The 14094-nt window shown below is 35.0% G+C and overlaps 1 protein-coding gene across 1 annotated transcript in view; it reads left to right on the top strand.

Annotated features, from left to right (window-relative positions):
* The first annotated feature begins 1106 nt into the window (after positions 1-1106).
* Positions 1107-14094, top strand: part of LOC138322216 (uncharacterized) — a 33225-nt gene continuing 20237 nt past the window's right edge. The window contains exons 1-3 of the mRNA XM_069266263.1: positions 1107-1146; positions 2609-3205; positions 3752-4951. Of these exons, the coding sequence (XP_069122364.1) occupies positions 1107-1146; positions 2609-3205; positions 3752-4951 (1837 nt within the window). The remainder of the gene's footprint in view (positions 1147-2608; positions 3206-3751; positions 4952-14094) is intronic.

Consider the following 14094-nt stretch of genomic DNA (forward strand, 5'->3'; position numbering starts at 1 on the left):
AACATACACTATGTTATTCGATGGAATTTCGTCATGAATAAGCAAATATAATTTATTGTCATCTTGCAGTTATGTCAATATGTATGCAGGAGAGTTCTCATGTCTAAACCATTTATTCCAAAAATGATATGTATTAATACATAAATGTACGAAGTAGTTCCGACTGTATACGGTTGATTTTGAATGGCTTGATGCATCGCATCTCATCATACTACCAATGTAAACATGGTGTTGGCAATAGAGTGTTGTTTATTTAACACCAACAGACACATTGATCAAATCGTTATACAAAAAAGATTGCAGAAGGCAAAACGGACATTGAATGATTTTATGCAACGCAAGGGGAGACAATTATGTCATTTTAGGCTCATCTTCAGCCGTCGATCAATTCGTCGTGTCAATCAATGATGATGAACGGGTGAAAATATCGAAACAATTAAATATTTGATGTATTTGGAAGTCGGCTTCCACAATATGAAATTACACGGTGTGACCACTTACTCCTTTTGATTTATGGTGATCCCATTTCTTATCGATTATTTAATGGATCGCTCTAAAACATTGAATAGCTTAAAACATAAAGAAGGAGATCAAATACGACAATGCCAGAAAACAAATGGATATTGGATAATAAAGATATCGACGAGATTCATAGAAACAGGAAAATCTATATATCTCTTTATATTAATTAAAAATATAATTCTCGTACTGTACTTGCAAAAGGGGCTTCGTTTGTAAATCTGATGATACGATCATTCAGCTTACAAACAGCTCTAGACACTCCCGGGGTCCACACACAGCAGGGTTTAGTCCTTCGTGTCCAGAAGTTGGAATTGTACTTCCGATTTTTAATCAAAATGTTAGTTTGCTTACTGGTATTTGTACACACTCTTTCTGTAGGATATGCAAATACACGTGATGATACCAAGCGTCTGTACCGAGACTTGGAACTAGTTTTTGATGTCGCTCACCTGCGTCCTGTAATGAACTTATCAGAAAGCGTTAAAGTAACTGTAGATCTTTATTTAGTTGGGATATATGCCTTTGATATCGATACCCAGGTACTTCACTGTAACGTCTTCTGGAATATAATATGGAGAAACAAGATGTTGCAGTGGGAACCTGATCATTATGGAGGTTTGGAAGGTTTGACCATTCCACTAAACGGTGTTTGATCACCAGATTTAAACATTGGTAATTCTAGAGGGAATGATAAGGCCCTAACAGATTCGCAAAATGAGCAAATCGAACTAACAGCTGATGGAACACTGATCTGGTGGCCTGGTCGGGATATAGAAACTATCTGCACTTTTGAGATAACGTATTAGCCTTTCGATATCCAAACATGCCAGATTGTCTTAGAGAAATGGAACCTGAATGATTTCAAACAGTCTTTAGAATTTTTGACAGACGCCACATTTATAAAACGGTAAGTTCCTTTCGGAGAGTGGGTTTTCGGAAATACTAAACTTTTATTTGTGACCATCTTTTACAAGTTTACCTAATTCAGGAGATGATCAGGCCAAAGGAATTAGTTCTAGCCCCCCTTAGGCTATACCCGATTATCTTTCTCATCAAATCGCTTCTGTTTTGTATTGACGTGCTTTCAAGTGAGTGAATATAGACTTGGACTTGATTATATTTAGTTTCTCACTTTCATCTTTATTGCATATCTGGATAGAGTGAAAATATTCAACCGTCGTCTGTCGACTAATGTCTGGTCTTTTTGAGTGTGTACATTCATTGCTTAAGATGATTCTATATGTGGCATTATTCTATGGTTCTTACAATACTGATTAATGTCTGTATATTATACCCAACAGTACCAAGGAATCATCGACTTGGTGGAAATCTGTATTAAAGAAAAAATACTTTAAAAATAACTATTTTTTTTTTTGCGGGTGGGGGCGAGTTAGGTGGTGCGATGTTAATTTCGGTGAATAACATCAAATCACTGCCCTTACTCTGTCCTCTGCGAGTAGTAGCGATAGTAATCCGTTTGACTTACAAGGTTGCGCAATGTTTTCGGATAGCAATAACAATCAGTTGAATATGTTACAAATAGGATGTTTTACTGACTATGTTGTTAAAACTAATGTAATTTCATTTATGATCGGCTGAATACTTATTTGTATGATAGTTTGACCGGCGTCAAAAATTCTTGATATTAATGACAGTCCTTATTTGATTATTTATTGGGTTTGTATAATACTGTAGATGCTTATTCTTTTTTAAGTAGTACATCCCTATAGAACAGATTGAATCAAGTTAATCGGGATTTAACAAAGTTTAAATGAGTGAATTAATGGTGAAATAACAAAAATCTATTACTTTTTACATCGATAACACGTATTTAATCAGAATGTATTGTGCCAAAGGTTGCCTGTATATTCAGCATGACACTTGGGAGTTGGTATGTAAATATGATATTAACAATGAGAGACGATCATTCAATTTACAGACAGTTCTAGACATTCGTGATAGCACGTGGAACAAATACGCACGGACCTGGACTTACTTTATCGTGTTACGGAGTTAGTATTGTGCTGACGATTTTATATCAAGATGTTAACTTGCTTACTCATTCTACTACAAATTCTTTCTTTAGGGTACGCAAATACTCTTGATAATACCAAGCGTTTGTACCAAGACCTGGAACCAGTTTTTGAAGATGCACATCTGCGCCCTGTAATGAATTTATCTGAAGTTGTAGAAATAAAAGTAGACCTTTACTTGGTTGGAATATACTCCTTTGACGTCAGTACGCAGGTACTCCGCTGTAACGTATACTGGTCTATAATATGGAGAAATACGATGCTGCAATGGGATCCTGATCACTACGGTGGCTTAGATGATTTGAACATTCCACTAAAAAGTGTTTGGTCTCCGGATTTAATTATTGGTAACGCTAGAGGGGATAATAAAGTATTAGCTGACGGGCTTAGTGAGCAAATCGGGCTATCAGCTGATGGAACACTGATATGGTGGCCAGGAGGGAATACCGAAACGAGCTGCACCTTTGACATAACGTATTATCCTTTCGATATCCAAACGTGTCAAATTGTTTTAGAGAAATGGTATCTGAATGATTCTAAACAGTCTTTAGATCCATTGACGTACACCATCAATACCGACATGTACCAACCGAATGGAGAGTGGGAACTGAGCGGCACTAAAGTGACAAAATCAGTTCTTCTGTTTGAAGGTCACAATTTTACCCAACTATTTTATACTATTGAATTAACAAGAAGATGGCACAGGAAATGTTTAACAATAGTTCTGCCCATTTCTTTTTGTATGTATTTACTGACCAAATCATGATAATGACAGTCCTTATTGATTATTTAATGGGTTCGTCTAATCATTAGATAGCTTATTCTTTTAAGTAGTACATCCAATAGAACGGATTGACTCCGTACTCGGGATAACAAAGATAAATGACTGAATTACTAGGAGCAAAACAAAATCTATACCTTTTTACATCGATACACGTATTTAATCAGAATGCTATTGTGCCAAACGTTCCCTGTATATTCAGCATGACACTTGGGAGTTGGTATGTAAATATGATATTAACAATGAGAGACGATCATTCAATTTACAGACAGTTCTAGACATTCGTGATAGCACGTGGAACAAATACGCACGGACCTGGACTTACTTTATCGTGTTACGGAGTTAGTATTGTGCTGACGATTTTATATCAAGATGTTAACTTGCTTACTCATTCTACTACAAATTCTTTCTTTAGGGCACGCAAATACTCTTGATGATACCAAACGTTTGTACCAAGACCTGGAACCAGTTTTTGAAGATGCACATCTGCGCCCTGTAATGAATTTATCTGAAGTTGTAGAAATAAAAGTAGACCTTTACTTGGTTGGAATATACTCCTTTGACGTCAGTACGCAGGTACTCCGCTGTAACGTATACTGGTCTATAATATGGAGAAATACGATGCTGCAATGGGATCCTGATCACTACGGTGGCTTAGATGATTTGAACATTCCACTAAAAAGTGTTTGGTCTCCGGATTTAATTATTGGTAACGCTAGAGGGGATAATAAAGTATTAACTGACGGGCTTAGTGAGCAAATCGGGCTATCAGCTGATGGAACACTGATATGGTGGCCAGGAGGGAATACCGAAACGAGCTGCACCTTTGACATAACGTATTATCCTTTCGATATCCAAACGTGTCAAATTGTTTTAGAGAAATGGTATCTGAATGATTCTAAACAGTCTTTAGATCCATTGACGTACACCATCAATACCGACATGTACCAACCGAATGGAGAGTGGGAACTGAGCGGCACTAAAGTGACAAAATCAGTTCTTCTGTTTGAAGGTCACAATTTTACCCAACTATTTTATACTTTTGAATTAACAAGAAGATGGCACAGGAAATGTTTAACAATAGTTCTGCCCATAGTCATCTTATCTTTCACCAACTGCTTCTGTTTTTGTATGCCGGCTTCAAGTGGTGAAAAGACTGGACTTGCCATATCAATTTTTCTCACCTTCATCTTTCTGCTATCTGGATTGAGTGACAATATCCCACCGTCGTCTGTGACAATGTCTGTTTTTGAGGTGTACATCAATGTACAGCTGACTTTAAGTGGATTTTGTGTGGTTCTTACAATACTGATAATGTCTGTATATTATACCCAAAGTACCACGAACATCGCTTGGTGGAAATCTCTTTTTCGTTATTTGTTCGGCACACTAACAGCAAAGAATGTGTTCATCAATCCCTCAGACGATCGAGTTTTGAAACAAAATGGTATTACAAACGGAGCTATCGGGAATGGTGACGTCATTGATACATTTGATGGACAACATACTGAGGCTGAAATTGTAAAGGATTCGCGTGTGATCGGGTGCGGACAGCACCGGAATAATATCGTTGATGATGGAAGTGTGTGGCAGGTGACAGCGGAAAGAATGGAAAGTATTATTGGATCTCGTTTTCAAAATTGTATTCATTCGTGTATGTCCTTGTTTATTATTATCGTTGCTATCCGTCTCTCAAACGAATTGGTTTTTTTCTCATGGATGTATTCCCTTTAATTTAGGATATAATTGATATATAATTGCCACATCCGGTCTTGAAAAAAGTGGTTTGGAATTTGATATTACATGTAAGTAGAAAAGATAAAATTGACATTTTAATCGAGGTAAGGCTTTAAACAACACATTTATATAACTGTTTGTGCTGGATATTGGTGATGGTATTCAGAAACACTTATAATCAAACCTTTCCTGTAACTCTGTGGTAGATCTCAAATTGTTAGTGTTGAGAATAAAGAAGAAAATTGAAAGCGTGCACATGATGCACATGATAAATGCATCAACTATGGGAATTTTATCTCGTTTTGTAACCACTCGATGGAAAACCATTCCATAGTGTATTCTTATTAATGATTGGTAGACATTAAAGAATAAAATGCTCGTTTAAAAAAAAAACCATGAATATTCATAGGACCTTTATTGAAGATAAATAACCGCGACCGAGCTCCAATCCAATAATAGTTATACTGTGTAATGAAATTAATCTTCATGGCAAGATTTGAACACATTATTTTTTTATAGAATATTTCTTTGTATGTTTTATTTTGTCGAACATTTTGTTATAAATATAATTTAGGAAGCCAAGATTGAAATGTCGATAAAACACGGAACAGCAGACGATTAATTATGTTTGCTTGTTTAATTGTGTGTGAAAAATTGACTATAACGAAAATTGATTTACTGCTTTTTGCATTTTGATATTTAAACATCGAACTCGACGTGTTAATCGTAGCTAGCATTAATCTCATGTCACCGTACATTGAATTTATTAATATTTTTGATGTTTTATTTGTATTTGATACTCTAATCACTGACACTACCTCATAGTCGAGTGTTTGCCTGTGTAAGGTTTACGATAATTGAAGTTTGATGAAGACTAGGTAAAGTTTTTGCAGTCGACGCCATCATCACATTTAGAAATACGCCGTGTCCCTATTGATATGAGGTCAGGTGTATTAACTGATGATTGGAATGCTTTAAAGCACTTTCCGCAATTTGTGGATGATGCCCTGATTTGACCTACATTTGGCGACTGTGGTCCTGTGTAGCAGAAAACGCTTACTCTTCCTTTACATCTGGGTTACTGTCTTCTCTGCTTTCCCCACAGTGTCCAGATTCGTTATTTCTAAATTTGGTAGTATTTTTTTTCTAAACCAATCAATTATATTACAAAATGGCTATTTCAACCGCCAAAATGTATAGAGAGGAAATGAATGAACAGTTGTCAGTAGAACAATAGTATTACTTTTTGTCTCGACACCTTAGAGAGTTGTTTGTTAATTGCGGGTGCATTTTAAAGTTTTTCTGCAATAAATTTGTATTGGCAGAGCAGCATAAAAATGTAAGATAAATACTAGTTTATAGCTTTAAAATACCAAGAAATTTTCCATAGATTATAGATTTATAATTGCTTCAATAAACATTTAATTTTTAATTTTTCCAAGCGATAAGAAATTTATAGTTAAACCGTGAAAGATAGGAAAATCAAATTAAAGGCTATTGGATATAGAAATAGTGGTAGTTTTTGTATAATAGATGAAGATACTTTATAGAACTAATTTTATTATTGGGTGGAGTTAATTTCTTTGATGCTAAACATAAACTGCTTACTATGTATCTAGTAGGCACAGTAAATCGCCAATACTAAAGTTGGCAACTGATGAAGCCGGATAAAACATTAAATAATGTTTCAAATTGGTTAGTTACGACAAGTGTTTATAAAACAAATGTTAATTTTCATAATGATTCGCTTGATACTTTATTGTATGTATTTACTAGACCCAAATCATGATAATGACAGTCCTTATTGATTATTTAATGGGTTCGTCTAATCAATAGATAGCTTATTCTTTTAAGTAGTACATCCAATAGAACGATTGACTCCGTACTCGGATAACAAAGATAAATGACTGAATTACTAGGAGCAAAACAAAATCTATACCTTTTTACATCGATACACGTATTTAATCAGAATGCTATTGTGCCAAAGGTTGCCTGTATATTCAGCATGACACTTGGGAGTTGGTATGTAAATATGATATTAACAATGAGAGACGATCATTCAATTTACAGACAGTTCTAGACATTCGTGATAACTCGTGGAACAAATACGCACGGACCTGGAATTACTTTATCGTGTTACGGAGTTAGTATGTGCTGACGATTTTTATATCAAGATGTTAACTTGCTTACTCATTCTACTACAAATTCTTTCTTTAGGGTACGCAAATACTCTTGATAATACCAAGCGTTTGTACCAAGATCTGGAACCAGTTTTTGAAGATGCGCATCTGCGCCCTGTAATGAATTTATCTGAAGTTGTAGAAATAAAAGTAGACCTTTACTTGGTTGGAATATACTCCTTTTGACGTCAGTACGCAGGTACTTCGCTGTAACGTATACTGGTCTATAATGTGGAGAAATAGGATGCTGCAATGGGATCCTGATCACTACGGAGGCTTAGATGGTTTGAACATTCCACTAACAAGTGTTTGGTCTCCGGATTTAATTATTGGTAACGCTAGAGGGGATAATAAAGTATTAGCTGACGGGCTTAGTGAGCAAATCGGGCTATCAGCTGATGGAACACTGATATGGTGGGCCAGGAGGGAATACCGAAACGAGCTGCACCTTTGACATAACGTATTATCCTTTCGATATCCAAACGTGTCAAATTGTTTTAGAGAAATGGTATCTGAATGATTCTAAACAGTCTTTAGATCCATTGACGTACACCATCAATACCGACATGTACCAACCGAATGGAGAGTGGTGAACTGAGCGCAACTAAAGTGACAAAATCAGTTCTTCTGTTTGAAGGTCAAATTTTACCCAACTATTTCATACTTTTTGAATTAACAAGAAGATGGCACAGGAAATGTTTAACAATAGTTCTGCCCATAGTCATCTTATCTTTCACCAACTGCTTTCTGTTTTTGTATGCCGGCTTCAAGTGGTGAAAAGACTGACTTGCCATATCAATTTTTCTCACCTTCATCTTTCTGCTATCTGGATTGAGTGACAATATTCCACCGTCGTCTGTGACAATGTCTGTTTTTGAGGTGTACATCAATGTACAGCTGACTTTAAGTGATTTATTTATGGTTCTTACAATACTGATAATGTCTGTATATTATACCCAAAGTACCACGAACATCGCTTGGTGGAAATTTTATTAAGAAATACTTTAAAACTATTTTTTTTTTTGGGGGGGGGGCGAGTTAATTTCGTGAATAACATAATCTGCTTACTTGTTCTAGTAGTAGCGATAGTAAATCGTTTGCTAAAGTTGGCAATGATGAAGCAATAAAACATTGAATATGTTCAAATGGTTTACGACTATGTTTTAAACAAATGTAATTTCAATATGTTCGCTGATACTTTTTGTATGTATTTACCGACCAAATCATGATAATGACAGTCCTTATTGATTATTTAATGGGTTCGTCTAATCAGTAGATAGCTTATTCTTTTAATTAGTACATCCAATACAACGATTGACTCCGTACTCGGGATAACAAAGATAAATGACTGAATTACTAGGAGCAGAACAAAATCTATACCTTTTTACATCGATACACGTATTTAATCAGAATGCTATTGTGCCAAAGGTTGCCTGTATATTCAGCATGACACTTGGGAGTTGGTATGTAAATATGATATTAACAATGAGAGACGATCATTCAATTTACAGACAGTTCTAGACATTCGTGATAGCACGTGGAACAAATACGCACGGACCTGGACTTACTTTATCGTGTTACGGAGTTAGTATTGTGCTGACGATTTTATATCAAGATGTTAACTTGCTTACTCATTCTACTACAAATTCTTTCTTTAGGGTACGCAAATACTCTTGATAATACCAAGCGTTTGTACCAAGACCTGGAACCAGTTTTTTGAAGATGCACATCTGCGCCCTGTAATGAATTTTATCTGAAAGTTGTAGAAATAAAAGTAGACCTTTACTTGGTTGGAATATACTCCTTTGACGTCAGTACGCAGGTACTCCGCTGTAACGTATACTGGTCTATAATATGGAGAAATACGATGCTGCAATGGGATCCTGATCACTACGGTGGCTTAGATGATTTGAACATTCCACTAAAAAGTGTTTTTGGTCTCCGGATTTAATTATTGGTAATCGCTAGAGAGGGGATAATAAAGTATTAGCTGACGGGCTTAGTGAGCAAATCGGGCTATCAGCTGATGGAACACTGATATGGTGGCCAGGAGGGAATACCGAAACGAGCTGCACCATTGACATAACGTATTATCCTTTCGATATCCAAACGTTGTCAAATTGTTTTAGAGAAATGGTATCTGAATGATTCTAAACAGTCTTTAGATCCATTGACGTAACACCATCAATACCGACATGTAGCCAACCGAATGGAAGAGTGGGAACTGAGCGGCACTAAAGTGACAAAATCTGTTCTTCTGTTTGAAGGGTCAAACAATTTTACCCAACTAATTTTATACTATTGAATTAACAAGAAGATGGCACAGGAAATGTTTAACAATAGTTCTGCCCATAGTCATCTTTATCTTTCACCAACTGCTTCTGTTTTTGTATGCCGGCTTCAAGTGGTGAAAAGACTGGACTTGCCATATCAATTTTTCTCACCTTCATCTTTCTGCTATCTGGATTGAGTGACAATATCCCACCGTCGTCTGTGACAATGTCTGTTTTTGAGGTGTACATCAATGTACAGCTGACTTTAAGTGGATTATGTGTGGTTCTTACAATACTGATAATGTCTGTATATTATACCCAAAGTACCACGAACATCGCTTGGTGGAAATCTCTTTTTCGTTATTTGTTCGGCACACTAACAGCAAAGAATGTGTTCATCAATCCCTCAGACGATCGAGTTTTGAAACAAAATGGTATTACAAACGGAGCTATCGGGAATGGTGACGTCATTGATACATTTGATGGACAACATACTGAGGCTGAAATTGTAAAGGATTCGCGTGTGATCGGGTGCGGACAGCACCGGAATAATATCGTTGATGATGGAAGTGTGTGGAAGGTGACAGCGGAAAGAATGGACAAAGTATTATTCGTGATATATCTCGTTTTCAATTTCCTTGAATTGATTGCCATCTCTACATTACTTGCAAATCGTTGAAAAGCGTTCATTTTTTCGGGTTTATGTCCCGCAAATTATGTCCTTGTTTATTATTATCGTTGCTATCCTTATTAAGTCTCTCAAACGAATTGGTTTTATATATCTCATGGATGTATTCCCTTTAATTTAGGATATAGTCATCTGTGATAATTGATATATAATTATGCCACAATATCCGGTGACCTTGAAAAAAGTGGTTTGGAATTTGATATTACATGTAAGTAGAAAAGATAAAATTGACATTTTAATCGAGGTAAGGCTTAAAGGCAACACATTTATATAACTGTTTGTGCTGGATATTGGTGATGGTATTCAGAAACACTTATAATCAAACCTTTCCTGTAACTCTGTGGTAGATCTCAATTTGTTAGTGTTGAGAATAAAGAAGAAAATTGAAAGCGTGCACATGATGCACATGATAAATGCATCAACTATGGGAATTTTATCTCGTTTTGTAACTACTCGATGAAAAACCATTCCATAGTGTATTCTTATTAATGATTGGTAGACATTAAAGAATAAAATGCTCGTTTTAAAAAAATCATGAAAATTCATAGGACCTTTATTGAAGATAAATAACCGCGACCGAGCTCCAATCCAATAATAGTTATACTGTGTAATGAAATTAATCTTCATGGCAAGATTTGAACACATTATTTTTTTATAGAATATTTCTTTGTATGTTTTATTTTGTCGAACATTTTGTTATAAATATAATTTAGGAAGCCAAGATTGAAATGTCGATAAAACACGGTACAGCAGACGATTAATCATGTTTGCTTGTTTAATTGTGAGTGAAGAATTGACTATAACGAAAATTGATTTACTGCTTTTGCATTTTGATATTTAAACATCGAACTCGACGTGTTAATCGTAGCTAGCATTAATCTCATGTCACCGTACATTGAATTTATTAATATTTTGATGTTTTATTTGTATTTGATACTCTAATCACTGACACTACCTCATAGTCGAGTGTTTGCCTGTGTAAGGTTTACGATAATTGAAGTTTGATGAAGACTAGGTAAAGTTTTGCAGTCGACGCCATCATCACATTTAGAAATACGCCGTGTCCCTATGTGATATGAGGTCAGGTGTATTAACTGATGATTGGAATGCTTTAAAGCACTTCCGCAATTTGGGATGCCCTGATTTGACCTACATTTGGCGACTGTGGTCTGTGTAGCAGAAAACGCTTACTCTTCCTTTACATCTGGTTACTGTCTTCTCTGCTTTCCCCACAGTGTCGAGATTCGTTATTTCTAAATTTGGTGGGTTTTTTCTAAACCAATCAATTATATTACAAAATGGCTGTTTCATCCGCAAAATGTATAGAGATGAATGAATGAACTGTTGTCAGTAGAACAATATTATTACTTTTTTTTGTCTCGACACCTTAGAGAGTTGTTTGTTAATTGCAGCGCATTTTAAAGTTTTCTGCATTAAATTTGTATTGTCAGAGCATCATAAAATTAAGATAAACACTAGTTTATAGCTTTAAAATACGAAATTTCAGAAACTTTTTATTTTTGGTATTTTCTGAAATAAAGACAATCCCCATAGATTATAATGGCTTCATAAACATTTAATTTTAATTTCAAGATAGAAAATATGTTAACGTTAAGATATGAAATCAAATTAAGGCTTTTGATATAGAAATAGGTGTTTTGTATAGGAGATTTCAGAAAAGATGGCGATGACGTCACACAAAGGTACATCCGGGCGCTCAAAGGTACAACTCTGTATATCTGTACACATTAACATGGTGGGAACACAGCCGCTTCGATTTTTGTTTACATTTTATTGTAATAAATAGTACGACCATCCGAGAATTGTTACTTTATCTTAATTTCAAAAGGATATTGCAAATATCAGCTTGAAATTACAAATTAAATTCCAAGTTCCGCAAATATAGTACTGAAATTTTAATAAGCGATCACTGTTTTCTTAGTCTTACTTTGTAAAACACCTTAAGATGTGTGATTGTCACCAAATTAAAGTTTGCTTTCGTAGATCACCCCAAGCGCACGGCAGCCATTACGTACAGTACTGCCGAGATCTCGAATTTCGCCCTTTTTTAGAGTCACAAAATTACGTATTCTAGATAATTTGTTCGTCAGAAATTTTGGATTTTAGCTCATGACATACAAATGAGTCAGTTTATAGTTACTTTTTATCGTATTTTTAAACAAACTTTTAGTATTTTAGGATTTTCGAAGCCGTGCGCAATGTGTCCTGGTCGGCATTTACAGTATTACGATCTGTATTCATAAATCTAAATGTAGTCTATCTAACATGCATTCAAATTATTTTAAAGTAATATCACTTCAATTTGAGACTTCACTAGCAGTCCATGGAATAAAAGCGACTGACATTAAAAAATAAACTCTACAGCATTAAAACCAAGGACGTATAAATCCTTGATTAAAACTGAACGATTTCACCATTTTAATTTTCGAGATCTCGGCAGCCATACGTTTACGTAAACATGTACATTGCGAAGATCTGCATATAAGTGTAACACAGTGGTTTATAGCATTCCTTTAAAGGAAGATATACACGGAAAAGAACGAAATATATATCTTTTACAAGTACTTATTGAGATATGTGTTGGTAATTACGTATTTATATTATTAAATTCCCAACTATGGGCTGTGTCCTGAGGTGATCTACCAGCGAAGGCTCCATGCACGAGCGGCCGTGGTCTGGCAATGTGGTTCACATTTCGTTATATTTAATAGTATTGTGAACAAGTTTTTCATGTATAACAGAAACGTTACACAATAAAATCAATGATCTATTCATGACTTTTCCCAACAAGGATTTCTACCTGTGAAGAAAAAACGGGTACTGTGACGGCCCGACACCGCTTGGCAAGCTGGCTTCAACACTCTATCTACACAAATTAATATATTCAGCAATAAACAATTGTAAATACAAAAATATAAATGTCTGTAACCTCTGAAACAATAAGAAACAATTTTAAAATCGGAATTTGCAAGTATGAATGTGTATACTTTTGTCAAAGTATCGATTGTGTAGCAGCGATGTACGTATCTGTTATTGTTTTTATTAGTCGCCATACTGTGTTTGTACCTTTGAGGACCCGGATGTAAACTTTCTGTGACGTCACGCCATCTTTTCTGAAATCTCCTATTATGAAATACTTTAAAACTAATTTTTTGGAGCGAGTTAATTTCGTTAATAACATAAACTGCTTACTTGTTCTAGTAGGCACAGTAAATCGCTTACGAAAATTGGCAATGATGAAGCCGTAAAACATTGAATATGTTCAAATGGTTTACGACTATGTTTTAAACAAATGTAATTTCAATATGATCGCTGATACTTTTTGTATGTATTTACTGACCAAATCATGATAATGGCAGTCCTTATTGATAATTTTTTTGTAATTGTTTTATTTTTTCCAACAGCAGTAATATATACAGAAAAAACAGTTTAATTAATTATTTTTAAATCATATAGCTTATCATAATGATATTCCTTCTAATCATGCTCATTATTTCTTATCATCATTATCATTCTCACCAGATTTTCATTCACATTTAAAAGTTCATCCTAATCAGTCATAATTGATCCTCATCAACATACTCAAAATATCATTCTCATAAGTCATAGCCATTCATTATCACTTTCACCAATCAAATCCTTTCATCATTTACATTTACTCATATCTTTTACCGTAATTTATCATTTACATCACTCATCCTCATCATCATGGCCACCCATCATCAATGCTGTAATCATTCATCATCATCCTCATCATCTTTATTATCATCTCATCATCATTATCATTCATCATACTTATCATTCATAATCCTAATCATTCATATCATCATTATCATTCATCAGCATCTTCATATATAAC

The sequence above is a fragment of the Argopecten irradians genome, chromosome 4 (genome assembly GCF_041381155.1).
Source record: "Argopecten irradians isolate NY chromosome 4, Ai_NY, whole genome shotgun sequence".
In the NCBI taxonomy this organism is placed as follows: Eukaryota; Metazoa; Mollusca; class Bivalvia; order Pectinida; family Pectinidae; genus Argopecten; species Argopecten irradians.